The sequence below is a fragment of the Ochotona princeps genome, chromosome 8 (assembly GCF_030435755.1).
Source record: "Ochotona princeps isolate mOchPri1 chromosome 8, mOchPri1.hap1, whole genome shotgun sequence".
Lineage (NCBI taxonomy): Eukaryota > Metazoa > Chordata > Mammalia > Lagomorpha > Ochotonidae > Ochotona > Ochotona princeps.
In genome coordinates, this window is record NC_080839.1 from 59,547,812 (window position 1) to 59,574,475 (window position 26,664).

General features: G+C 47.6%; 1 protein-coding gene across 5 annotated transcripts in view; it reads right to left on the reverse strand.

Moving 5' to 3' along the window:
• The window catches only part of SPAST (spastin), a 64,543-nt gene extending 40,621 nt beyond the window's left edge, over nucleotides 1-23,922 (reverse strand). Inside the window, exons 1-3 of one of the 5 annotated variants that reach the window (XM_036496703.2) lie at nucleotides 23,244-23,922; nucleotides 7,575-7,658; nucleotides 5,308-5,391 (exon numbers count right to left, since the gene is read on the reverse strand). In XM_036496703.2, the coding sequence (XP_036352596.2) occupies nucleotides 5,308-5,391; nucleotides 7,575-7,658; nucleotides 23,244-23,661 (586 nt within the window). In that variant the 5' untranslated portion in view covers nucleotides 23,662-23,922. Of the gene's footprint in view, nucleotides 1-5,307; nucleotides 5,392-7,574; nucleotides 7,662-16,822; nucleotides 16,844-23,243 lie in introns of those variants that run through there. The other 4 variants (XM_004582717.3, XM_058668108.1, XM_058668107.1 and 1 more) reach the window with 4 other exon arrangements.
• Nucleotides 23,923-26,664: the final 2,742 nt, after the last annotated feature.

Here is a 26,664-nt window from a genome sequence, read left to right on the forward strand (position 1 = left end):
TCAGGTCTTGCACTATGAGACAGTTACATATCACTTTTATTACTAGCGAACAGTTATTCAATATCTACTGGTCCAAATCACCAGGCTGGAAAGTAGCATGAACACAAGTAATTCAATGTTGTCTCCACCATTCACTTTTTAAACAGAATTGGCAATTTAAAGCAATATGTTTTTTAAATATTTATTTGCTTGGGCCCGGCGGCATGGCCTAGCTGCTAAAGTCCTCTCCTTGAAAGCCCCGGGATCCCATATGGGCGCCGGTTCTAATCCCGGCAGCTCCACTTCCCATCCAGCTCCCTGCTTGTGGCCTGGGAAAGCAGTTGAGGACGGCCCAATGCCTTGGGACACTGCACCCGCATGGGAGACCCGGAAGAGGTTCCAGGTTCCCGGCTTCGGATCGGCGCGCATCGGCCCGTTGTGGCTCACTTGGGGAGTGAAACATCGGATGGAAGATCTTCCTCTCTGTCTCTCCTCCTCTGTGTATATCTGGCTGTAATAAAATGAATAAATCTTTAAAAAAAAAAAAAAAGATTTATTCATTTTATTACAGCCAGATATACACAGAGGAGGAGAGACAGAGAGGAAGATCTTCCGTCTAATGATTCACTCCCCAAGTGAGCCGCCACGGGCCGGTGCGCGCTGATCTGAAAAGCCGGGAACCTGGAACCTCTTCCGGGTCTCCCACGCAGGTGCAGGGTCCCAATGCATTGGGCCGTCCTCAACTGCTTTCCCAGGCCCCAAGCAGGGAGCTGGATGGGAAGTGGAGCTGCCGGGATTAGAACCGGCGCCCATATGGGATCCCGGGGCTTTCAAGGCGAGGACTTTAGCCGCTAGGCCACGCCTCCGGGCCCATGAATAAATCTTTTAAAAAAATATTTATTTGCTTATTTGAAAGGCAGTGTTACAAAGAGAGGGAGAGGGATACACAGAGAGAGATGAGCCTTCCCTCTGCTGGCTCACTCCCTCAATGGCCACAGCAGTAGGAGCTGGACTGAGGGGGAAGCCAGGCACTCCATCTGGGTATCTCACATGGGTTTCAGAGACCCAAGTACTTTGGCCATCCGTCACTCATTCCCAGATGCATGAGCGGGGAGCTGGATCAAAAGTGAAGCATCCAAAACTCAACTGGTGGGCCCAGCACAGTAGCCTAGTGCATAAACTTCACGCCTTACACACACTGGGATCCTAAATGAGTGATGGTTAGTGTCCCAGCGGCCTCACTTCCCATTCAGCTCCCTGGTTGTGGCTTGGGAAAGCAGTGGAGGACAGCCCAAAGCCTAGGGATCCTGCACCCACACAGAAGACCCAGAAGAAGCTCCTGGCTTCGCACCAGCTCAGCCACTCGAGGAGTGAATCAGCAGAAGGAAGATCTTTCTCTTTGTCTCTTTTTCTCTGCAACACCCATCAGTTCGTGTGGAAGACAGGGCTGGAAACAGAATTGACCCAGTAATTACAACCACCAACATACGCATAAGCTGACTGGGGTGACAGACTGTGCCAGACCCTGTCTGGCAAGCACACTCAACAATCAAGTCTGGCACCACTGGCTGTTGCGCTTACTTGGGGACGGAAGATCTTCCTCTCTATCTCTCCTCCTCTCTGTATATCTGACTTTGTAATAAAAAAATTAATAAATCTTTAAAATAAAATAAAAAAAGAGAAAGACCCAGAAGAGGTCCCGGGCTCCTGCCTGCAACTGGGGCCACTGCAGCATTGAGGAGTGAACTAGTAGATGGAAGGTCTAACATTCTTCATTTAAAACAAAGCTCTGTGCCACATACCTACATAATCCACTTTGAAAATTTTTCACCTAAATATTTTTTTAAATTCTCAATTCTATCTCCACTTCAGATTACAGAAAAAACCTCCTGTGATCTGGTCTAAAGGTAGTGCTATGGTACAAAAGGTTTAAGCCACTGGTTGGGACATCCGCGTCCCATCCTGGAGTGCCTTCTTCCAATCCAGATTCCTGCTACAGATTCTATGCAGGGTGGGGAAGGAAGAGGAGGGAAGCATGGAATGGCTCAAGTACTTAGCTATCTGTCACTCTTGTACAAGTTCTGGATAGTTCCAGGCTCCTGGACTCCATCTGCCCCAGCTCTAGCAGGTGAAAACATTTGGAGAGTGAATCAGTACATGCAAGATCAATAAAACTCAGGTGCCCAATGAGTAGCCTAGTAGCTGAGATCTCGCTTTACAATCACCAGGATCCCACATGAGCACTGGTCATGTCCCGGCTGCTCCACTTCCTTCCAGCTCCTTGCTTGTGGCTTAGGAAAGCAGTCGAGGATGGTGCAAAGCCTTGGGATCCTGCACTCTCACAGGAGATCCAGAACACGTTCCTGGCTTCCAACTCTGGATGGGTCCATCTCTAGCCATAGCAACCCTTTAGGGAGTAACCTAACAGATGAAAGATCTCTCTCTCTGCATCTCTTTTTCTCTTTAACTCTTTCAAGTAAAACATAAATAGCCCTTTAAAAATAAAAGAAGCGTATACTGTATGCCAAATCCATACTAGGGACTTAATTTTGCCACACTGACTTTGCTGAAATACTCCAAGTTATAATAATAATTTTTGCTGTTGTTGCAGCATCAGCAAGTCAATGAATAAATCCAGGACACTACAACTGTCTTAAACTGTTGTTTCTAAGTTCAGACAAGCAGGCACATGTGTGCTTCATAGTACAATGACACAGATCTTGGGGACAGGTCAAACCATAGCTACCCTTTTTACACAAATCACAAAGCACTGCACAAATTTTGCATTCTAAAACAGGTTGATACACTATACCTTTGACTTTCTCTTTTTTGGTTAGCTAACAGGTCATCTGATCTTTCCAAACGCTGAGAAAGAAAGCATGCTGTGTCTAGGGAGGGAAAGTGGGCAGCCGGGATAAATTACACTCAGACGTGAATCTTAAAAGTTTTGAATTAGAGGCAGGAGTGCACAGCAGGTTAAGTCACAGACTCTGGCATCTCATATTTGTTGGTAAAAATATAAATTAGAAAAGACATTGATTTATAAATGTCTTATCAATTCACACTCTAATAAAAGGTAACCAAATATTCACGAAAACTTTCATTATAAAGTAAAAACAAAAAAAATGTTTAATAGTTAAGAAGCAATGATGAGATCCTGTGGTTAGTATGTACCCTAGTGCCTCAGATGCCTATTAAGATGCCTGTATCTGGGGCCAACACTGAGGTGCAGTAGGTTAAGCTGCTTGCTGCCTACAACACTGCCATCCTGTTTCACTGCCAGCAGAAGTCTTGACTACACTACTTTCTATTTCTCTTTTTTTCTCCCTAAGATTTTATTTATTTTTTTATTTTTTTTAATTTTATTTATTTTTATTGGAAACACAGATTTACAGAGAGACGGAGAGACAGATCTTCCATCCACTGGTTCACTCTCCAAATGGACTCAACAGCCAGAGCAGGGCTGATGCGAAGCCAGGAGCCAGGAGCTTCTTCCAGGTTTCCCACATGGGTGCAGAGTCCCAAGGCTTCCGGCCTTCCTCTGCTGCTTTCCCAGGCCAAAAGCAGGGAGCTGGAAAGGAAATTGAGCAGCTGGGACACAAACCATCACAAATATGGGATCCTAGTGCTTTGTAAGGGGAGGATTAGCCATTTGAGCCATTAGGCGCGGCAATTTTATTTCTTCTAGATTGCTTATCTTAGGGCACTGATGTGGCATATTGTGGTAGGTCACCTCTTGAAACACTAGCATCCAATATGAGCAAAAGTTTGATTCTTGGCTGCTCTACTTTTTCTTCTTCATTTTTTATGATTTATTTTATTTTTATTGGAAAGTCAGATATACAGGTAAGAAGATCTTCCATTCGTTTTTTCACTCCCTAAGCAGCTGCAATGGCCGGAGCTGAGCCAGTCCAAAGCCAAGAGCCTGGAGCCTTCACAGGTCTCCCATGTGGGGGGAAGGGTCCCAAAGTCTTGGGCCCCCTCAACTGCCATCGCAGGCCACAACCAGGGAGCTGAAAGAGGAGCTGGGCCGCCGGGATTAGAACTGGCGCCCATATGGGATCCCAGCGTGTGCAAGACAAAGGCTCTAGCCACTAGGCTACTGCACTGGACCCTAATCACTCATGATTTACCTCCCTGTTACTGTGCCTGGGAACACAGAGAAGGATGTTTCAAATGCTTGGGTCCCTTCACTTGTATGGAGATCTGGATGGAGTTCCCATTACTGATTCCAGCCTCACACAGCCCAGGTCCTTTTGGCCTTTGAAGAGTGAACCGGAGACAGAAGATCGATCTCTCTCTCTTTCTCTCTCTCTCTTTGTAAATCAATCTATCAAACAAATATTTAAAACCAAACAAAACTTTCTGATGGGGAGGGAGCTAGGTTTGGTGCATAAGTTAAAGTTTGTCTGGTCCTGGTACAGACTAACCAAGATTAACCATGAAGAAACAACTGGCAGAGATGAGTGATACATCATGTGTTCAGTATACTCTTGCAACTGAGTTTTAAACACTGGAAATTTTTTAATTAAAAGGGGGCAGGGGCAGGTGTGATGGTTCACTGGCTAATCCTCTGCAAGCAAGTGCCACAACCCATATAGGCACCAGCTTGTGGCCTGACCACTCCACTTCCCATCCAGCTCCCTGCTTATGACCTGGGAAAGCCATAGAGGACAGTTCAAAGCCTAGGACTCTGTACCTGTGTCACAGACCCAGAAGAAGTGCCTAGCTTTGGATCAGCTCTGCTCCAGCTGTTGCAGCCATGAGGAATGAACCAGTGAATGGAAGATCTTAGTCTCTGTCTCTCCTTCTCTCTGTAAATCTGTCTTTCCAATAAAAATAAATCTTTTTTAAAAATGCCTAGGCCACATTTGCAAAATGAACCTATTTCTCTGTACAACTTAAGATTCATTTGAGGGGCCTGGCATGGTGACCTAGCGGCAAAAGCACTCATTTTAAATGCCCCGGGATCCTAAACAGGCTCCGGTTCTAATTCTGGCAGCCCTGTTCCCATCCAGCTCCCTGCCTGAGGCCTGGGAAAGCAGTTGAGGACGGCCCAATGCTTTGGGACCCTGCACCCGTGTGGGAGACCTGAAAGAAGTTCCTATCTCCTGGCTTTAGATCAGCTCAGTTCCAGCCACTGCAGCCACTTGGGGAGTGAATCAATGAACAGAAGATCTTCCTCTTTGTCTCTCCTCTCTGCATACCTGACTTTTCAATAAAAATAAATACATCTTTAAAAAAAAATAAAGATTCATTAGATACACAATTCAAACACATATTGTATCGAAACAGACATATCACACTCAAATTCACACTAATTGATACCTAGAAGCTGTAAACGGTCCTTGGCCATGACCAAATTTGTCATCATTTTAGCTTGGAGGCGTCGAGCTCTTTCACACTGTTCACCTAAAAGAAAAAAAGAATTTATTAAAATACCCATATTTCTCTAGGAATACTCTTTTAAGAACAAGTATCACCCCAGTTACGCAGAGTCAAGTTGTTAATAAAGTTTCAAGATATTAAATATCATCTCCAAAAAAACAATTACAGTTCCTCTTGATGGGTTCAAACTTACATAGTACTGCACTGACTTCACACATAATTCACAGAGCCTAAGATATTTTCACCTATTTTTCAAAATATTTGAAACTGGGACACATTTTATAATGACTGCCAGGTTAATGCTATCAGTCAGGCTGCAGTCATAGTAAGATTTACTTTTTCTTGTGCATGCATAAATTTGGTAACAGCTATTTTTTTGGAGTGTTATTTTTTATTTTATTTTTTTAAATAATCTTACTTAGCTGATTAGGACCCTTGATTAGGTCAAGGGCTACAGGAAAGTGGGTAACACCATTGTTTCCACACAAATATCATCATTTTTCCCCCCTGTATCTGGGGTCATGGGAGAAACAAAGGGAGAAGCCCCACCCAGATTCCCACCCATCCTATGTCCCCAATGTGAGGCATGCTCCGAGGGTCCTGCTCAAGCAGCTTTGACAGTTCACCAGTTCTGAATTGCTGCCAATCTTGCCGTTCCAAGCACGATGAAATCTCTTCAGAATCTATTGGCTGACATAGTCTCTTTATGGTTGAGGTTCTGAGATCAGCAGTTCAATTGAAGGGAACTCCAAAGAAACTTCATCTGAGGTGATCCCAGACCTGATTGGTAACAGCTATTAATACTGTTGCCATAACTACATCCAAAGAATGATGTGTTAACCTTGCAACACCATTATCCCACATTTGAGTGCTGGTTTGAGTTCCAAACACTGTCTTCTAAACTTCCTACCAATGTGCCACAGAGGTGGAATTTGGACAGAATTTGGCCCAAGTACTTTGTCCCTGAGCACCTATGCAGGTGATCAGGACGGAATCCCTGGCTTCTAGCTTTGGCCTGACCCAGCCCTGGATACTGTGGCCATTTGGGAAAAGGATCAGTTAATGGAACATGTCTCTCCTTCTGTCTCTGCTCTGCCTTTTAAACAAACAACAAAAATAAATCTTTAAGTGGCAAAATTTAAAGATATTAAACTCTAATTTTAATTTTATATGATAGGAAAATATGGATGACAAATAAATGCTCTGCTTGGAAAACCCAATTCCCAGGCTGTGGGCATCGTACCTACTATTCTAGACACTGGCTGAGACACCTGTGTCTGGTATCAGCGTGCCTGTGTTCGACACCCACTAGCTCCAGATTCCTGCAAATACCGATCCTAGAAGGCAGCTGTGACAGCTCAAGTTGCGTTCCAGCCACTCAGCCCAGGACTGACCAAGCCCCAAATGATGAACACATTCGGGAAGTGAACCAATGAATGGCAATGCTCACATCACATTCTCTCAAATAAACAAAATTTTAAAGATATCAAAATGGCTATTGCTCTGGCTCAACAGATTAATCCTGGGAAACCCAGAAGAAACTCATGACTCCCAGCTTTGGATCAGCTCAGCTCTGGCCACTGCAGCAATTTGGGGAGTGAACCAGCAGATAAAAGATCTTTCTCTTTGTCTCTCCTTCTCTCTGTAAATCTGCCTTTCCAATAAAAATAAAATCTTTTTTTTAAATGACTGTGAATGAACCTGGGGCCATCATTTTTGCACAGCAGGTAAAGCTACCACCTGAGATGTCACCATCCCATAAGGGCACCAGTTGGTGTCTCAGCTGCCCCACTTCCAATCTAGCTCCCTGCTACTGACCTGTGAAAAGCAGCAGAGGATGGCCCAAATGCTTCTGCACCTAATACCCTGTGGAAGACGTGGAAGGAGCGCCTGATTCCAGGCTTTACCCTGGCTCAAGAAAGCCAAGTGGAAAATTCCAGAAAAAAACTATTTGTAAGTTACAAATTGTATATAAATTGTACAACATCTCAGGCCCTCCTAGCTGGTCTAACCCGAGACCTCAATCATCCCCTTCTTTGTCAAGGATACACAAAGCATATGCACTACCTGTCGGTCAGTCGTGCTAACTGCCTTGGAGTCAGTCTAACCAGCTCAGTTCTATGTGTGGTTTCAGGTGTGTACTCTTGGAAAAAGGGGTATAACCATGTAATCTGGGATGGCTACAAGCAAATATAAATATCACTTACCTTGTCCTGTAACTATGACAGCAATTCCTTTTTCTAGTTCTTCAATACCTTTCTTATACCACTCCACAGCTTGATCCTTTTTTCCTGCTTTAAAACAGAAACACCTACTTGCATGTATCCCAGAGCATACTGCCAAGATATGAAGAATAAAGTTGTGATCAAGTCTGAAAATCATTACTATGTGAATTCTTAGTACTTTCAGATACAGAAATCTCCAAGTGGGGGGAGTACAATCACAGTGCTTTTGGTGATTCTCTGAGTCCCTTTTTGTTTATCATCTCAAGATCCTGACACAACCACTGAAATGCTCTGCAGAGGAAAAATATTATTTAGGGAAAATGTAGTTTAAATAAATGAGTTTTTAAATATATGTGCTGGAAAATACAAACACGATTTCACTAATAGTGAGAGAAAAAGCAATGTTCCTATCTATATTCAAATCTGACGTAATGTGTTCATTGTTCATTACTTTCTACAGTATTTAACAAATGACTGCATCATGAGAACTGGTACACAGGGTTACAAATGTAATGTTGAGTAACACATTCCTATTTTCTTTGAATCACATTCATTCATATTCCAAGTTTACTTTTAAAAAGTATTAAAAATTCAGCATAATCAAAAGTCACACAGGCAGTCACTTTCTTGTAAGAAGATATTTATATGCAAACCTCAACTGTTTTTGAAAATTAATTTCTTATCCACAGTCTCTGCAAAACTTCAGAAGTGACTGATGCTAGGATACAATAGGTCAAATGTGGAAATCAATGCCTAGTAGTCCTTCATGAACAGTTCATGGCCCTACTTAAACAAAAACGTCTCTCAGTCCTTATACCACTTGAAATTTCAAAATCAATACAATATCGTGTCTCCCTGGATAACATAAAATAAGTCTTATAAGAAATGCCACCTCCCAGGGCAGACTAGGCAGGGGAGTTAAGTGGGCCTGTGCTGCTGGTCTCCCCAGGGCCAGACATGGCACCTGCAGGCATGCAAGTGATTCAGGGCTGGGAGTCAGCTAGCCAGGGGGTTTGGAGGGCCCGGGGGCCAGGCTGCTGCACCCACTGTAGGAACAGGCCCATCAATGGCTTTTGGTATCCACAAGCAGTCCACCCTTTCATCTTGTATTGGCCTTAGACAAATCATGAGCTCCAATTTTAGGGACCAGAACACACAGGTTATGTGGTCTGGTCTCAGTGCACACACTGCATGATTAGACTGCCTACATTGCCAGCTCCTGTGCAAACAAGCCAACCTCAAGAGTGATGATGAAGATGCAGCAGAAGCAGCCATTGGTACTGAAAGGAAACTCTCCAGCTCCTGAAGGGTTCCGAACCCAGGACAGGCAAGGCCTGTGCCCTTCATCAGCAGGATCACAGAACTGATGAGTCTGCACCCTTCAGCAACCCTCGGGTTCAGAGTCAGAAATCTCCAAATGAGAAATGAAATAGGATAGACAGGTAACTAGGTCAGAGTCATGACATAGACACTATACTCGCCTTGCTCTTTGTAAATCCCACTTACCAATCAAATGTCCCCTCCCCTTCCCTCTCTCCTTCCGTGACCACATGGAGCCCGATGACACAGAGAAGTGATCTCTTCCCACAGACCCAGAACGGAGGCAGAACCAACTCCCACTCTCCCACCCATGCCCTCCCGACTTCTCCACTCCCAAACATGCTTCACGTGTGACCTCCTCGCCTTTTAAACAAACTTAAAATCATTTAAAAAGGAACCTTATCTCCCTTTGGGTGTCCATTTCCCACTCCTTCTTCCATCTGGCTAATCCTGAAAAGAAATCACTAACTAGATGTACTTACTATCCTGCACAGCTCCTTGCATGGGATAATCTCTTAGTTTTTACTCTATCACTAGTATGCCACCCTTGCCTGGTTGAGAGCAACTACTCAGTAAAAACTTGATAACAACACATGGACAAACTACCAAGGGTTGTAAATCAATTTAGCTTGGATGTCTATCTTATCTTTTCCAGTAAAGGCAATTTACGGGGCTGGCACTGTGGCACAACAAGTTAAACTGCTATATGTAACATGAGCATCCCAAACGGCAGCAGCTCCTGTCCCTGTGCTCCACTTCCAACCCAGCTCCCTGTTAATGTGCCCAAGAAGCCAATGAAAGATAGTGCAGATAGCTGTGCCCACATCATCCAGGTGGGCCCACATCATCCAGGTGGGAGACCCAAAAATTTGTGGCTCCTGGCTTTAGCCAGGCCCATCCTTGGCAGTTACAGATTCTTCAAGAGTGAATCAGCATATGGAAGATGTCTCTGTCTCTAACTTTTCCTTTCAAATAAAAAAATTAATCCTAAAATACAAGCTTCTAAAAAAAGAAAATGCTTATATGAAGTTTGGATATGAACTGGCACCCATATGAGATCCCAGCATATGCAAGGCAAGGACTTAAGTGACTAGGCTACTGCACCAGGCCCCAAGCATAAATAATTATGTGATATTTAAAAAGTTAAAATATTGGGCCTGGCCCTGTGGCCTAGCTGCTAAAGTCCTCATTTTGAACGCACTAGGATCCCAAATGGGCGCCGGTTCTAATCCCAGCAGCCCCCCTTCCCATCCAGCTCCCTGCTTATGGCCTGGGAAAGCAGTGGAAGACAGCCCAAAGCCTTGGGGCCCTGCACCCTTGTAGGAGACCCAGAACAGCTCCTGGCTAATGGCTTTAGACTGGCACATCTCCGGCTATCGTGGTTACTTGGGGAGTGAATCATTATATAGAAGATCTTCCTCTCTGTCTCTCCTCCTCTATATGTCTGACTTTGCAATAAAAATGAATAAATCTTTAAAAAATAAGAATAGCAGTGTTAGAATTCTGAGTAGTGTGCATTTTTAAAAATATTTTATTTTATTGGAAAGTCAGATTTACAGAGAGAAAGAGAGACAGGAAGAAAGACCTTCCATCCATTGGTTCACTCCACAAGTGGCCACAACAGCCACAGCTGAGCCAACCTGAAGCCAGGACCCAGAGCTTTTTCTGTGTCTCCCAGGCAGGTGTAGGGTCCCAAGACTTTGTACTGTCCTCAACTGGTTGCCCAGGCCACAAGCAGGGAGTTGGATGTAAAAAGTGGAGCAGCCAGGATATGAACTCACTCAGATGGGATCCCAGCACATGCAAGGCAAATACTTAAGCCAGCAGGTTACCATACCAGGCCACAAATGTGAATACTGATGTGACGTTTAAAAAGTTAAAAACATGGGCCACATGAGGCTAAGCCACAGTACCTGTCAACACTGCCAAGGTCTGCAACTGGGAGCTTTTCTGATAGGGAAATATGGAGAGTTCCCCTGTTAGGACGCAGTTACCACTGGTGAGCACAAGAAACGAAGCTGGGAGCAGCCCAGGCCAGGCCAGGTTAGGTTACGGTGCCCACTGGCATACATGTGGGCAAGGTCTGGGGACAAGTTGAGCTGGATCAGTCCACAGTACCCAGTAGAAGTATGACAGTCAGGATGGGGTGCAGGCCAAGCCAGGTTTGGTCACAACACCTGCCAGTTCACATGAGGTTGAGGCCTGGGGACTGGCCAGGCTGGGATAGGATGCAGTACCTGCCAGCTGGGACTGGGGTTAGGCCAGGTGGAGACAGGCTATAGCACCAAGGCAAGGTGGGCCATGCCAGACTGCGCTGCAGCACCCACCAGCACGCACAAGATCCTAGACTGGGGATGAGCCTGGTAGGGGAGCTTCAGGGACTTCCCTGCTAGGCCACTACTCCCATATTCCCACAGGTGACAGCTGGGATTGGGGGTGGATTGGGCAAAGCAGGGCTGCAACACCCATTGGCCTACACGAGAGCTGGCTTGAGTACAGGACCAGGCTAAGCTAAGCCACCTCATATACTGGCACATGCAAGAGCCAGAGTAAGTGCAGGTTGGCTGAGCACCTGCGCTAGGAAGTGCTGAAATTAGGTACAAGCTACAAGTCATGTCAGGCTGGATCACACTACCCTTTGGTAAGACTAAGGTCCAGAGTCTGGAAGTTTGCCTTGCAGGGGAATGGGGGTACTCCTCTGGTGGACTGCTGCTCTCACTGGTGACTGGACAACGGGATCACTGGACTCAAACTCTGACCACAGACTATGTGGTTAACCTTGGAGTCCATGTGTTGTGTTGTAACTGGGCCTCCTCTGTTGCTGATGGCTGTGCAGTGGATAACATGCCCCAAATCACATGGAGGATATGATAGGTCATCTAGGCCAGCGGAGGATGTCAAGTACCTTGTCAGAGCATAAAAAGTAAACTGGGCCTAGGGACCATAATTTAGTGGCTAAATTCTCAACTTGCTTGCACCAGGAGCCCATACCAGTGGGGGGGCTCACATCCCAGCTACTCCACTTTCCATTCAGCTCCATTCTGCTTGGGGTCTGGGAAACCAGTAGAGAATGGTCCAAAGACTTGGGATCCTATATCCGCCCGGGAGAACCAGAAGAAGCTACTGGCTCCTGACTTCAGATCAGCTCAGCTCTGGCCATTGCAGCCACCTGAGGCTTGAATCTACAGACAGATCTTTCTCTCTGTATATCTGCCTTTTCAATTAAAAAAAAAAAAAAAAAAAGGAAAAGGAAAAGGAATATAGAGTAGATTGGACACCTCTCTTGGCCTAGCTTTGGCAACAAATGTATGCCCTAAGGAGGACTTTGTCAAGCAACAGACCTTAGAAAGATTGTTTCAACACTGGAGCAACACAGCAACCCCATCTCAGAACTATTAAAACCACTCAAGTCACACCCTGGGAACATTCTTCCCCACATGGGGGTTGTCCCTAAGATGACCTCAAGTGGCCATTCCCCATTCCTGGATGGTGCAATAGTTTGTCAGCAGGGGCGACCTCCACCACTCCCTAGCTCCTGCCCCCACAACCCTCCCCACCTTAATTGGTGGTCCAACTGAACATGCATCCTTCTCAACTTACACCCCAGCTTAAGTGGTAGCCTAGGCTGCCTTGCAAGTGTTATACAAGTGGGAGAAAAGTAGTCAATAGCTGGCAAGCATTCTTGGTCTGGTTAATGCCAACTCTGTTAACAATACCAGTGTTCCAACATACTTACTTTTTTTTTTTTAAGATTCATGCCACAGCAGGTGCTTGCCAGCTAGGGCTACCCCACTATCAGGAGCACACGTGGGCAGGCATGCATTACTAGGGGCTGGGGACTGAGGAAAGGTCAGAATGAGGGACACTTCCAGTACCTGCTGGTGCAGACAAGAGCCAGGGTTGATGTAGGACAGGCTGGGCTAGGTCTGCCTCTGCTGAACCATGCAAGAGCTGGGTCTGGAGTTGGACCAGGTGTGGTAAGGGCTATAGCATTCAACAGTAAGAGCTGGAATGGGTGTGAGCCAGTAGGGCAAGGCCGCTATTCTTGCCAGGACAGGAGGTGGGCTAAATCAGGCTGGGCCAAGGACCCATCGCTATGCCCACTGGGAGGTGACCTGATGGAGGAGCTTAGGGAACTCCTCTGTCAGGACACAGTCCCTGCAAGTGAGTACAACAACAAGGGCTGGCATCAGCCCAGACCAAGCCAGGTTACACTGCCAGCCAGAATATGTGTGGCTAAGGTCTAGGGGCAGGCCAGGTTGGGCCAGTTCATAGCACCCACTGGCAGATACGAGGCCCAGGACCAGGGTGCAGGACAGGCCGGGTTTGGCCACAGCACTGGGCAGTTCATATTAGGGATGGGACTGGGGTCTGGCTGAGCTGGACTAGGCTGTTGCAACAACCAGCATGAACTGCACCTGGGGTAAGCCAGGCTGAGCCAGGCCGCAGCACCCACTGATGGATACCAAGGTAAGGTGAGCCAAGCCAGTTTGAGATGCAGCTCCCACCAGTACACATGAGCCCAGCAAAGTTGCTGCGGGGGCTTCCCTGCTGGACAACTGCCCCTGCTGGTGAGCGTGAGAGCTACAACCAGAGGCCGACCAGGCTGAGCATGGCCTCCATGTGAGCTGTGTTAGGGGAAGTGCCAGGTTGGGTTAAACAACCATATCCACTGGTACATGAATACCCCAGAGAAATTGTATGCTGGTTGGGCTTTGCAGCAGCATTAGCTGACAAGTGCTGGGACTGGGGGCAAGTCCTATGAAGACTAGACTGTAGAACCACCTGGAAAGTGCAAGACCCAGGTTTGGGAGCAGACCCAGGAGGGAAACTATGGTTACTCCTCTATGGGCTGCAGATCCCATTGGTGAGCATGAGAAACAGGGCTGGGGGTGGGCCTGGCTAGACAGGCAGTTGCACCCACTGACATGCGTGAGGGCTGGGTAATGGGGTTGGTTGGGTTGAGCTAGACCCCAATGCCCTTTGATGTGTACTAGAGCTGAATAGAATGTGAGACAGACTGGACCAGTCTGCTGCACATATCAGCATGGATAAGAACCAAAGCTGGAGGTGGGCCTAGAGGTGATTACTGGAGGTTGCTCCAACTAGGCTACAGCTCCCACTGCTGTCCATGAGGGCAAGTATGTGTTGGGCAGGGTTATCTGGGCTATAGCATCTACTGGTTTGAATATGAGATGGGGTGGGGACAGAACTGACCAGGCAACTACAGTCACCAGTGTGTATGTCTGCCGATTTGAGTGATGGACTGAGCTGGACCCTACAGTGGCTGACACACACAGGAGTCAAGTCTAGAGTCACCTCTGTTGGGATTCTTTTGGGGATGTCCCCAACTGGATCGTTGCACTCAGAACTCCAACCACAGTGAAAATCACAGAATATGTGGTCTGACCATGGAGTGCACGTGTCAGAACTGGGTCTCCATGACAACCAGTTCATTGAGGCCTGCAGAGGACATCTAGTGCCATGAAGGGCAGAACATATTGGACAGTCCTCCAACTCCCGACAAGTACCTAGTCAAATCAAGACTCTAAGGTGGACTATGTGAGCCAATGGACCTTGGAAGGATTTCCTCAACCTTGGAACAACGAAATCAACAGCATCTCAGAACTATCAAAATCACTTAGACAGTACCCTCAGAACATGCTCCACATCAGGGACCCTGGAATGACATCAGGTGGTCTTTTCCCATTCCTGGGTACTGACGAAGTTAGGCTGCTAGGAGCAGCCCTCTCTCTACTTTCCGCAAATACCAAAAGAAAGGAGATCAGAGGCAGTTGGCTCATCCAGTTTCTCCCAACCCTTCACCCTCCTCATTCCAATTGATGGTCCATATGGGCATGTACCCCTTTCAACTATGTAAACATCAAAAATGAAATAAACTTACTATTAGAAAAATTTGTGGGCCTGTATGACATTTGTCTGTTTCTTGGTCTTCCAGTGAAAACAGCTCATTGGGACAACAGGTAATCAAGGGAGCTGAGGCTTGTACCCACCGTTACAAAATTAGGAGGTGGATCCAAAGGGGGAATCTGGAGGGCCTTCCCCATCAGGCTAATGGAACTGCCCGTGCACACAAGAGCCAAGATTTGGGGACATCAGGCCAAGCTAGGCTGCAGCACCTACCAGTGCTCACAAGAGCCATGGTTAAAGGTGGATCTGAGCAGGTTCCTGGGGGTCATCCTTACTAGGCCACAGCACCTACCGGTGAGTGGCAGGACTAAGGACAGGACATGCCAGGTTGGGCCACAGCACCTGCCAACATGCACAAGAACTGGGTCTGGGAGTGGGCTTAGTAGGGGATCTTTGGGGACATCCCTGATGGGCCACAGCACATGCTGTTGCACATGAGAACTGGGTCTGGGAGCAGGCTGGGCTGGGATTGGGAGTGGGCCAAGGTTAAGGCAGTGAGTACAGGGGCTGGGGTTAGGTCACACTAGAATGAACTACAGAAACCACCAGAATGTGTGAGAATCAGAGCTGGGGGAGAACCTGGTAGGAGATGTTTGAGAACATTCCTTCTAGGCCTTAACACCCATTGGTATACACGAGAACCAGTTCTGGGGACAGGCTGGGCTGGGCTGGGCTGTGTTGGAGGACTGTTGGAGGACTCGCCAGTTTGCATGAGAACCAGGACTGGGGACAGGACTTACCAGGCAGTTACACCCACTGATACATATGTTGGCTAGCACAGGAAGAAGACTGAGCTCAACCCTGTATCAGCTGGCATACACGAGAGCAGGATCTGAAGTTCTCCTAGGTGAGGTTTTTTTAGGGGCTCCCCAACTAGACCACTGCACTCGATCTCTGACCTCATGGAAAATCACATAGACATGTGGTCCAATCATAGAACACATGTTGCAGGAATGTGCCACCTCAGTTGTTGGTCCTAGTGCAAGAATGGAGAGTATACCCAGATGAACACAAAGACAGCAAGGTCATCTAAGCCAACAGAAGAGCTCGAGCACTTCATCAAAAGATGGAAAGGAGGAAGTTTAATCAATACTCCAGGCTCTAAAACAAGCACCTAAGGCTCACTGAGGTAGACAAGGACAGCCAACAGGCCTTAGAATTTTACACCGCTGGTGTAACAAAGCTAATAACCTCTCAGAACAATCAAAACCATTCAAGTAATATCCTTAGAACATATTTTTCTACATAGGGGGCTCAAAGGACTGTCTCCTTCCCAAGCACTGATACAGTGTGACAGCAAGGAACAGCAAACTTGTTCTCACCTTCCCCCCATTATTTCCCCCACAGACACAGAAGGGAAAACTGAAACATTTTGTTTTAAAGATTTATTTATGGGCTGGGCTGTAGCACCAGTTGGGTTGGGTTGGTTCATTCATGTGGGGCTGAGGTGGAACTAACCAGCTGAATCCACCATTATGTGCACTGGCTGGTGCAGGTGTTAGTCGATACCTGATCCCACACTGGCTGGTGCACATAAGTCTGAGGTCATTTCAAGCAGGGTTTCGTGGAGGACTCTCTGACTGGACTGCCGAACTTAATTTCTGGCCACAGGGAAAACCACAGGACATGCACTGAATTTGCAGTGCGTGTATTGGGACTGGGCCTCCTCAATTGCTGATGCCAGTGCAGTGGACAGTATGTCCAGATGCATACGTGGAACAGGACAGCCAACAAGCGACATGAACTGCTTTGTCAAAAGATGGGAAAGCAGAACAATTTGGACCACTCTCCTGGCCAAGCTTTGTGGCATGTCCCTGGGTCTGTGGATGTGCTAAGGTGGACTTTGTCAACCAGCAGACCTTGGCAATATTTAGCACAAGGAGACCATGAACTTTCAGGACTATCAAAACTACTCAAGTAACATTCTCAGAACATTCTTCCCCACATTGGGGTCTCTAAGGCATCATCAAATGACTAACCTCCATCCCTGATTGCTGATGTAGTTTGACAGTAAGGAGTAGCATGCTCTCTTTCCCCACTCTGTTGACACAGAAGAAAAAAAACAAAACAAAATAAAACTGAAACATTTGTCCCACCTACCTTCCTCCATACTTGGAACCTTCACACCCTAATCAGAGGCCCAAATGGGCATGCTTCCCTCTCAACTGCGTAAGTAATATTAAAATTTAATTTTTTAACTTCAAAGGCAGATTTATAGAGAGAAGGTGAGATAAAGAAGGTCTTCCATCCACTGGTTTACTAGCCAAATGGCCACAATGGCCAGAGCTGAGCTGATCCAAACCTGAGTGTTCGAAGTTTCTTCCAGGTCTTCCATGTGGGTGCAGAGTCCCAAAGATTTGGGTCATCCTCTACCGCTATCCCAGGCCAGTGTAGAGAGCTGGACCAGAAGTTCAGCAGACAGGACACAAACTGGTGCCCAATGAGATGCTGGTGCTACAGTGCAGAGGATTAGCCTGTTGAGCTACAGTGCCAGCCCAGAAAATAAAAACATTCATCATGCCCACCTCCCCACATCTCTCCATATGGGAATGTAATTCCCACACCTTTGTAATAAATGTTGAATTTTTTTTTTTTTTTAGGTTAGAAACAAAACTGACTCCACCCTAACAGATACAAAAGTTCCTTTTTTGGGTGCTTCCACTCCACATTCCTTCCTTTCTAAGGAATCACTAGCATCAATACAGTACAAATCTTTCTTGATTCATGTTGCTTCTATCGTTCTCACATGCGTTTGCATTATATATTTTTAATTTGCATTTCTTTTGAGAATCAGTTATGCTGCTCTCCATATGTATTATGCATGTATATATATACATTATATATTTATTTCTTTTTTTTCAAAAAATTTTTAATTAATTAATTTATTTTTTAATTTTATTGTATTGTTGTTGACAATCTTTACATTTCCAAAATTTTTTGACAGGCAAAGAAAGATGGAGAGAGCTACCACCTCATGGTTTATACCAGGTCTCCTTAACAGCTGGGTCTGCTAGTAGGAACCCAATGACTTCAGCCATCACTGTGGTCTCCCATGGTCTGCACTGGCAGGAAGCTGGAGTCAAGAGCTAGGGCCAGGGCTCAAGACACAGGCACTCCAACGCAGCAGCTGAGCACACTAACTACAGCCTAAAGTATGCTCCCTAGGTAACTCATTTTATACTTCTATACGGTATCCTCTTTAACCCTAACACTTCCTCAATTTTTCTACTAAAAGTACAGGAATGAAGTCCAACTTTTCAATATTCCAAATGACACTGTGATGATTTGCAGTTTTTCCAGATATACACTTGGGAAATAAAAAGAATGATTCACTTCGGCACATTCCTTCATTTGCCCAAAAGCAACAAACTGCAACCATATGGATCAAAACTGGTGGCCTAGTAGTGACACCTAGAGGGATGGCAACAAGTCCCCTGGGTGTAGGGCCTGGGAACCTGTAGGCGGGGGAGGTGTGGGGGCGGGGGGAATCCTGGCCCCCTAACATGCAGGTAGGCCTGACTGGGACAAGTGACTGTGGCCTGGATTCCCATATGTACCGGGGTTGATCGCCTGGCCCCACCGCACCACAAAAAAAGGTGACAACAAGCACCCCAGCCTATCACCTAGGAGCCACGCTTGATGGGGCTGGTTGCCCATGGCCTCACCACACTGCCTGGATGGGTGGCAACAAGCACCCAGTGACTGAGACCCAAGAGCAGTGCATACTGGAGGCCTGGCCCTTGCTGCCCCAGCCAGCTTGGCAGGGAAAAGCAGCTGGTCCAGGGGTGCTGCTGCCTGTATTTCCCCTTCCCACCCATATCTCCAGGCCAATCTCCTGAGCCTTCCAGGACTTCCTGCCTTTATCAGATTTGCTCTTGGTTCCACTGATGGCCTGCAGCACCAGTGGGTAGCCTGTGCTTCCTGGTCCACTTGGCTTTTCGGACCCCCCAGATGTCAGTTCTCAAGGAACAGCGCTGGGTGTGTGCCCTAACATTGACATACACACTGCATGTTGGGTCACCTCCTTTGCAGACTCTGTACTAGGGATAGGAACATGTGCAGGTGCACAGGAAAGGTAAGTTTGCCTACTCCAGTGAACCAACTGAGGACCTGAAACACTGCTTCAAAAGGTAAAAATGGGCCTGGCATGGTGGTGTTGCACACTAATCCTACACCTGCAGTGCTGGCTTCATATTGGGTGGCAGCTGGAGTCTCAGCTGCTCTACTTGTGATCCAGGTCCTTGCTGAAGGCATAGAAAAGCAGGAGAGGATGGCCCAAAGCCTGCAACCATGAGGGAGACCCAGAAGAAGCTAATGGCTCCTGGCTTGGGAAGTGAATCATCAGACGGAAGATCTTCCTTTCTTTCTTCCTCTCTGTATATCTAACTTTTCAATAAAAATAAATAAACCTTTTAAAAATGTTTAAACGTGTTTAGAAGCCAGAGCTGTGGCATAGCAAGCTAATTCCCCACCTGTGGTTCTGATATCCCATATGCGTGCTGATTCAAGTCCCAGCTGTTCCACTTTCAATCCAGCTCCCTACTAATGGTCTGGGAAAGCAGTAGAAGATGGCTCAGGTGGGAGACCCACAGAAGTTCCACTTCCCAGCTTTGGACCAGCTCAGCTTAAGCTGCTGTGGCCATTGGAAAGTAATCTAGCGAGAAGATCTCTCTCTCTCATCTTTGAAGGTTTACTTATTTTTGTTGGAAAGGCAGATCTACAGAGAGAAGGAGAGACAGAAACATCTTCCATTCCCTGGTTCACTCCCCCAAGTGGCCACAATGGCTAGAGCTGAGCTGATCTGAAAACAGGAGCCAGGAGCATCTTCTTGGTCTCCCACACGGGTGCAGGGTCCCAAGGCTTTGGACCATCCTTGACTGCTTTCCCAGGCCACAAGTAGGTAGCTTGACAGGAAATGGAGTAGCCAGGTCACAAACTGGTACCCATATGGGATCCAAGTGCTACTAAGGTAAGGAACTTCTTCCAGGTCTCCCATGTGGCTGCAGGGTCCCAAGGCTTTGGACCATCCTCGACTGCTTTCCCAGGCCACAAGTAGGTAGCTTGACAGGAAATGGAGTAGCCAGGTCACAAACTGGTACCCATATGGGATCCAAGTGCTACCAAGGTAAGGAACTTCTTCCAGGTCTCCCACACAGCTGCAGGGTCCCAAGGCTTTGGACCATCCTCGGCTGCTTTCCCAGGCCACAAGTAGGTAGCTTGACAGGAAATGGAGTAGCCAGGTCACAAACTGGTACCCATATGGGATCCAAGTGCTACCAAGGCAAGGAACTTCTTCCAGGTCTCCCATGTGGGTGCAGGGTCCCAAGGCTGCTTTCCCAAGCCACAAGTAGATGGGAAGTGGGGCTGCTGGAATTAGAATCGGCGCCCATTCAAGGCGAGGATGTTAGCCTCTAGGCCACTGCGCCGGGACCACTACTCTGCTTCTTAACACAACAGGCAGCTCAAGCCCTTGGGTTCCTGCTCTCCAGGTGGGAGAGTGCGAGCAGCTCCTGGCTCCGGCCTACAAGCCTGCCCAGCTGCAGCCACTGTACTTGATCAGGGACCTAACCACGGACAGAAGGTCTCTATTTCTCTGCCTCACAAATACATGCACACATACCTACACAACAAAACAAGAGGTGAGTGTAACAATTGTTTGCATTATATACTGATTTTCTTATACGTACTAGTGGAACCCAGTATGCCACAAACAAGGTAGAAGCAAGGAGACTTTTACGCGGAAAAAGCTGATATGTGCTGAGGTACAAAATGGAAACTTAAGTCCTTCTCCCACGATGTAACATCTGTAGGACTTTGGAAAGATCGGTGCATCTGTCTGGACTTCAGTTTTCTTCCCTAAAATAAGCTATTTCTTCTACCTGAGTTGTAGCAAAAAGCAAGAAGTAGTGAACTACAATAACATACTAAATAATAAGGTGGTCAGATAACATTTTTGTTAGCTTTACCATACAAAATTAGAATGTTAAATCCTTGTGTTGAACTGTGAATGTAACTGGATGTTACTGATTTTCATTCATTTGTAATATATTAAACACACTGAATTCATTCATCTACTTAATCTGTTTTTGTTTTCGTTATTCAGTTCTTCCACGAATGACTCCAGCGGAAAAAAAATACCCGCTTTCCTACAACAGTCTTCTGTCAGCATCTTGCAAATGTCCACATTAACAAGGCTACAGCTTCACAGCAGGGCAGGCACTGAGGCACAGTGAGTTAAGTAGCGGCCTCTGACACCAACATCCCCAGCAGAGTGCAGGTTCAAGTTCCAGATGCTTTGCTTCCAATCCAGCTCCTTGACAAGGTGCCTGAGAAGGTAGTGGAAGACAGCTCGAGGACTTGGGCTTCCGCCAGCCACCTGGGAGACGATGGTCTAACCACCTCGGACTACCCCAGCATCAAGCACTGCAGCCATTTGGAAAGTGCAAGAAAGGACTGAAGAGCTCTGACATTTTGTCTTTCAAATAATCTAAAATAAATCTTTTTTTTTTTTTAAGACTAACTTATTCTTAGTTGCAAATCAGAGTTACAGAGACACTCCCTCACTCCACTACAGCCAGACTGGGGGTCAATCCATAGCTGGGAACCAGAAGCTTCTTCTAAGTCTCCCACATGGGGTGCAGGGGCCCACACACTCAGAACATCCTCTGCTGTTTGCCCAGGCCGTCAGCAGGGAGCTGTTCTGGAAGGGAAACAGGACTCGTACCACTGCCCATCTGAAATGATGGCACCACAGTGCCAGTCCCTAGTCTTTTTTAATCAATCGGTTTCTTTCTCTGAACTTGCTCTACCCCTCAACTTACTACCTAATGTTTTGTGAAACCCAACTATTAAAACTGACCAGCCTACTCCCCGTAGGAACAAGTCTTCCCATCTAGAAGAGAAAGCTGCAGGGAATCCAGCTGTGCCAGTGGCTGCAGCGGAACAGGGCTTCCCTAGGAGGGGACCACAACAGCTCTTTGTCCTCCCTGAGAGACCCACGGGTGTTTCGAGGAGGCCGTGGGCAACAGAGTGGGCAGTTCACAAGCACCCGTGCCTCCTTCCTGGCAGGCGTTTCCCTTCTTGAAGCCTCTCACCCTCTATTCTGCCCTGACCCTCCAAAACCTGACTATCTATCTGACTTTCCTGGCACCCTATTTTTCTCACTTCAGGTCCCACAAAGAAAACCATATTCACTGATACTGGAATTCCACAAAAAGTTTTTAAAGCCCGTAACAGGCAGACACACCACCAATGAGCCACAGATGGCTTTTGTCGTCACCAAAGGGCAACAGCAAATGACTGCCTAATTGAGACAAAGTGAAAAAATGTTTCTCTGGGAGAAGGCAGAGCACGAGCCCTGCACACTACAGGTAAAGGAGAAAAAGATCTTGCAAACATTAGCAGATTCCCTTCAGCTTCATTTATCCCTCTGCCCCCTTAACCACTGCTCACTAGCTGTTAGTAGGGGTTTCAAATGACCTGCTTTCATCTTCCCAGCCTTGGTTTTCTCATCTGTAAACAGCTGAGAGCATTTGCAGCCGCACTGCACAGGGTTATTGTGAAGACGAAACGACAATACTAAGTAAAACAACACACATACAAACGTCACAGTGCCTGGCACACACACAGACTAAAACAAAAAGCTTAAAAGAAACCTGATGCATGTAGTATCCTTGCCTTCACTCAGAAACACAAATCTTTGCTTTAGGTTTCATTGTAAAGTGATACCTCCAAGCTTAGTGAAGCCATTCAACATTTAAACTCAGAAACTTAAGAGGTCATTTTACAACACTGGCCTAATTAGACCGGAAGCAAAGTTCTAGCTAAAATACAACTTTACTGAAAAATATCCAAGAATCACATCAAGAAAATGACCGTTCTGAACCTTTAACAACTCAAACTCAACCGCACTCAATACTCAACTACGTTCAACACGAAGCCACCGTTTTTCTTTTTTCTGCCCCTGACACCACAGGACTTTAGCATTACAAGCCTGTAACAAGGCACAGCTTCTTTGGTATCGAAACCTTTGGGAAACCTGGCTCGGAGGCAGCCGCGCACACTGTTTGCAGAGCTGGAAAGGAGCCGTGTGGTCACTCTAGGACAACTGTCACTGTCACCAGCGCGTCCGGGTGTCTCATCAGGACTTGGATTATGCAGCAGCTGGGGGTGGAGGGGGGCAGTGAGGGGAGGAAGGCTGGTGTCTCAAACAAAGTCGACAGCCAGGGCGCGCTGAAAGGCGAGCGCTTTGGCCGAGCGCCGCGGCTGAGGGTCGGACGTGCAGGGACGCGGGCCCCCCGGGGTGGGTCGCAGCCGCCTCCGCAGCAAAGGGACTCACAGGGCTAGCCCTCCCCCAGGCGACCCCTCGCCTTCCACCCCGCCCCGGCCCTCCCTCGGTACCTTTCTCGTCCTCATCGATGCGCAGGGCAATGGAGATGTATTCGAAGGCCTGCTTGTGGAAGGCGCGGACGCGCTCGGCCTCGCCGCCCGGCACAGGCTCCGGGGGCGAGGCCGAGGCGGGCGCCGGCGCGGCCCCGGAGCTCCTCTTGGCGGCCATGAGGGCGCGGGAGAAGCGCTGGCAGAGCCACACGAAGAGGAGCCCCAGGTGGAAGGCGACCAGGCGCAGCAGCGCGAAGCCGACGAAGAGCGGATAGGAGAAATAGTAGAGGTTCCGCTTATGCGCCGACTCGGGCGGAGCGGCCGGCCCGGCGGCGGCGGGAGGGGCGGAGGCCAGGCAGGGGGGCGGAGGCCTGGGAGGCGCCGGGCTGCTGGGGGCGCCGGAGCCTTTCTTCTTCCCTCGTCCACCCGGAGAATTCATTCACGGCTTCCACTGCCGCCGCCGCCGCCGCCATAACCCGCCTCCCGCAGACCCAAGGCGACCCAGCGACGGCGGCCACTTGCTGCGACGGCGAGGGCCAAGGACCCTCGCGCGCCGGCGGGTCCCGGTAGCCCTGCACCTGCTCGCGCCGCCCGCGGCCCCGCCCCTCGCTCGGCCGAGAGCACAACCCTTTCTCCTCCTCCTCCTCCTCCTCCTCCTGCGGTCGGTAACCCCAACCCCGCCTGCTCGCCCGTCCTCTCAGGCGCCCAGGAGCTCCGAGCGCCGGCCGCGCACGCGCATGCCCTTCCGTGCCTTTCTCCGCAGCGCGCGCGCGCACACGCCGCCGTCTTTGTTGACCTGGGCTCTTTTGCGCGTGTGCGGCGCCTGCCCCTCGGCCCTTTGCTCGCGGAACTACAATTCCCAATGTGCACTTCAGACGTGGGACTCCGCGCGGCTCTTGCCCTGGGAACTCCTACCAGCGACCTGGGGGCGTCATCCCTTGATTCCTGGACAAGGTTGCGGATTGGGGTTACTGCGCTGGTTAGCAAGGCTTTCTGTGTCAAGGCTTCATCGTTTTCTGCCAGTTGACTTTTTCGTCTTTTGCAGAGATTGATTGATCTGAATTCAGAAATAGTGCGTCCCAACTGGAGTTAATTAGCCAACAGTTGTGGAAGCAAACATCAAATGATCCCAGACGGAAAAGGTTACCGCCCTACAGGGAAATCAACAAATCTGGGCTTTTAACCAATTGATACGTGTTGAGATGTCTCATCGGAACATTGAATTTATTAAAATACAGAGTGGGTTTTTCGTGTGTTATCCCATAGTTGGCCAAGAAATCCATGCTGTAGGGTTTTTTCTGAGTTTTGTTGTGTTTCGTATGTGCTTGTCCTCCCTTGCTTTGGGGAATCCCAGTGTTTTCCTGAGCTGCGAGCTCAGAACCAGAGCTTACAAAGCTGGAAACCAGCGCTGGGTCAGAACCAACTCCCCTGGGAAACGGGTTCTTGCTGCAGACACGCTGAGATACAAGGTGTTTGCCATGGAGTTCTGCACCAAGCCAGTCCCTGGTTAGATCATCCCATGGAGGTCCCGGAGCTGCGGGCTTCCTGGACTGGCTGGATTATGTAACCTGTGTAATGACCTTATCAATCTTTTACTCTTCCCCATTTTCTCCTTCTCTCTGACCCTTTCTGCTTTTTCCTCTTCTCTTTTTACTTGAGTTAGCCAGAATTGTTTCTTGTTGCCCCAAACAAAAGAATTCTAAGTGATACAAAGTCCTCATTTACAGGGTTAGGGTTACCACTGCCTGTGGCCGCTTCCAAGAATCTCAGCATATTGCCATCATTTTAATTATTGCACAGCAGGATTCCCTGACGAATATAGATGATAGCAGAAGTGAGACTCCTCTCCCCCTCATCTCTCCTTTCCTGCCGCTCTGCTTTTCCGGTTACTGAAATGGCCTCTGCCAGCTCTCATTGATATGCTTCTCTGACCACCCTCCAGAACCCTCCTGTTTGAATCCCATAGTTATATGCAAATATGTATAGATATACATAGAAATCTACACACACAGTTATATACTTTTATATTTTATACACATATAAACAAAATATACAGAACTTAGAAATGATTTTAAATTATTTAGGAGGAACAACATTATGACGCAGAGAGTTAAGCCACCACCTGCAATATTGGCATCTCATTGGCTGCTCCAGTTCCAATCCAGCTCCTTGCTTAAGTGCCTTGAAAGTGCCTTGGAAAATGGCCCATTACGTGGGTTACTATCACCCATGTCAGAGACCCCGATGCAGCTTCTAGCTCCTGGCTGTGGCTTAGGCCCAAGTCCAGCTGTTGTGGCCATTTGGGAGAGGAACTAGCAAGTAAAAGAACTCTATCTTCTCTCTCTCTGTAACTCTGCTTTTCAAATAAATAAATTTTTAAAAAATAAGTAATTGAGGCCTGAAGAGGACATCTAATACCATGAAGGGTGGAGCAGAGCGGACAGCTCTCCAGGTCAAGCTTTGAAAGCGAGTATCTAAGTCAATCAAGACTCTGAGGTGGACTATGCCAGCCAATGGACCTTGGAAGGATTTCCTCAACCTTGGAACAAAGAAATAAACAGCATCTTAGAACTGTCAAGACCGCTTAGGCAGTACCCTTGGAACATGCTCCACATCAGGGACCCTGGGATGACATGGGGTGGCCTTCCCCATTCCTGGGTATTTATGCAGGTGGGCTGCTGGGAGTGGCCCTCTCCCCTCTCTCCACTTTCCCCAGATACAGGCAGAAGGCGGGAGATTGGAGGCACTTATCTAATCTACTATCCCCCATTCCTCAACCCTCCCCACCATAATTGGTAGTCCCCATGGGTAAGCATGCCCCTCAATTATGTAAACATTATCAAAAATAAAATGTGGGCTTTTTTTTTAAGATTTACTTATTTTTATTGGAAACACAGATTTACAAAGAGAAGGAGAGACAGAAAGATCTTCCATTTGCTGGTTCATTCCCCAAGCAGCCACAATGGCTGGAGTTGAGCCGATCCAAAGCCAGGAGCCAAGAGTTTCCTCCGGTCTCCCACAGGGAGGCAGGGTTCCCTGATGGATGCAAGGCGAGGACTTTAACCACTAAGTGGCTAAAATACATTTTTATGGTTCCAGGCCCATTAAATGTATTATTTAAAACAACAAAAAACACAGAACCTAGTAACCTTTAAAAAAAAATCACTGTAAGGGTGGCTATTTGGCAAAGCAAGGAAGCTGCTGCTTGGGACCCCCACATCCCATATCAGAGTATCAGGGTCCTAGTTCCAGGTCCACTCCTGTTTCAGCAGCTTCCTACTGATGAACAGGCTGGGAGACAGCAAGGGGATGGCTCAAGTAGTTGGGTCTATAGCCTCGGTTTGCGTTCTGGGTTCTAGGCTCTGGCTGACCCAACCTTCACTGTTGGAATTAGCGGATGGAATGTTTGTCACTCTTATCCTCTGGCTTTCAGATAACTTTA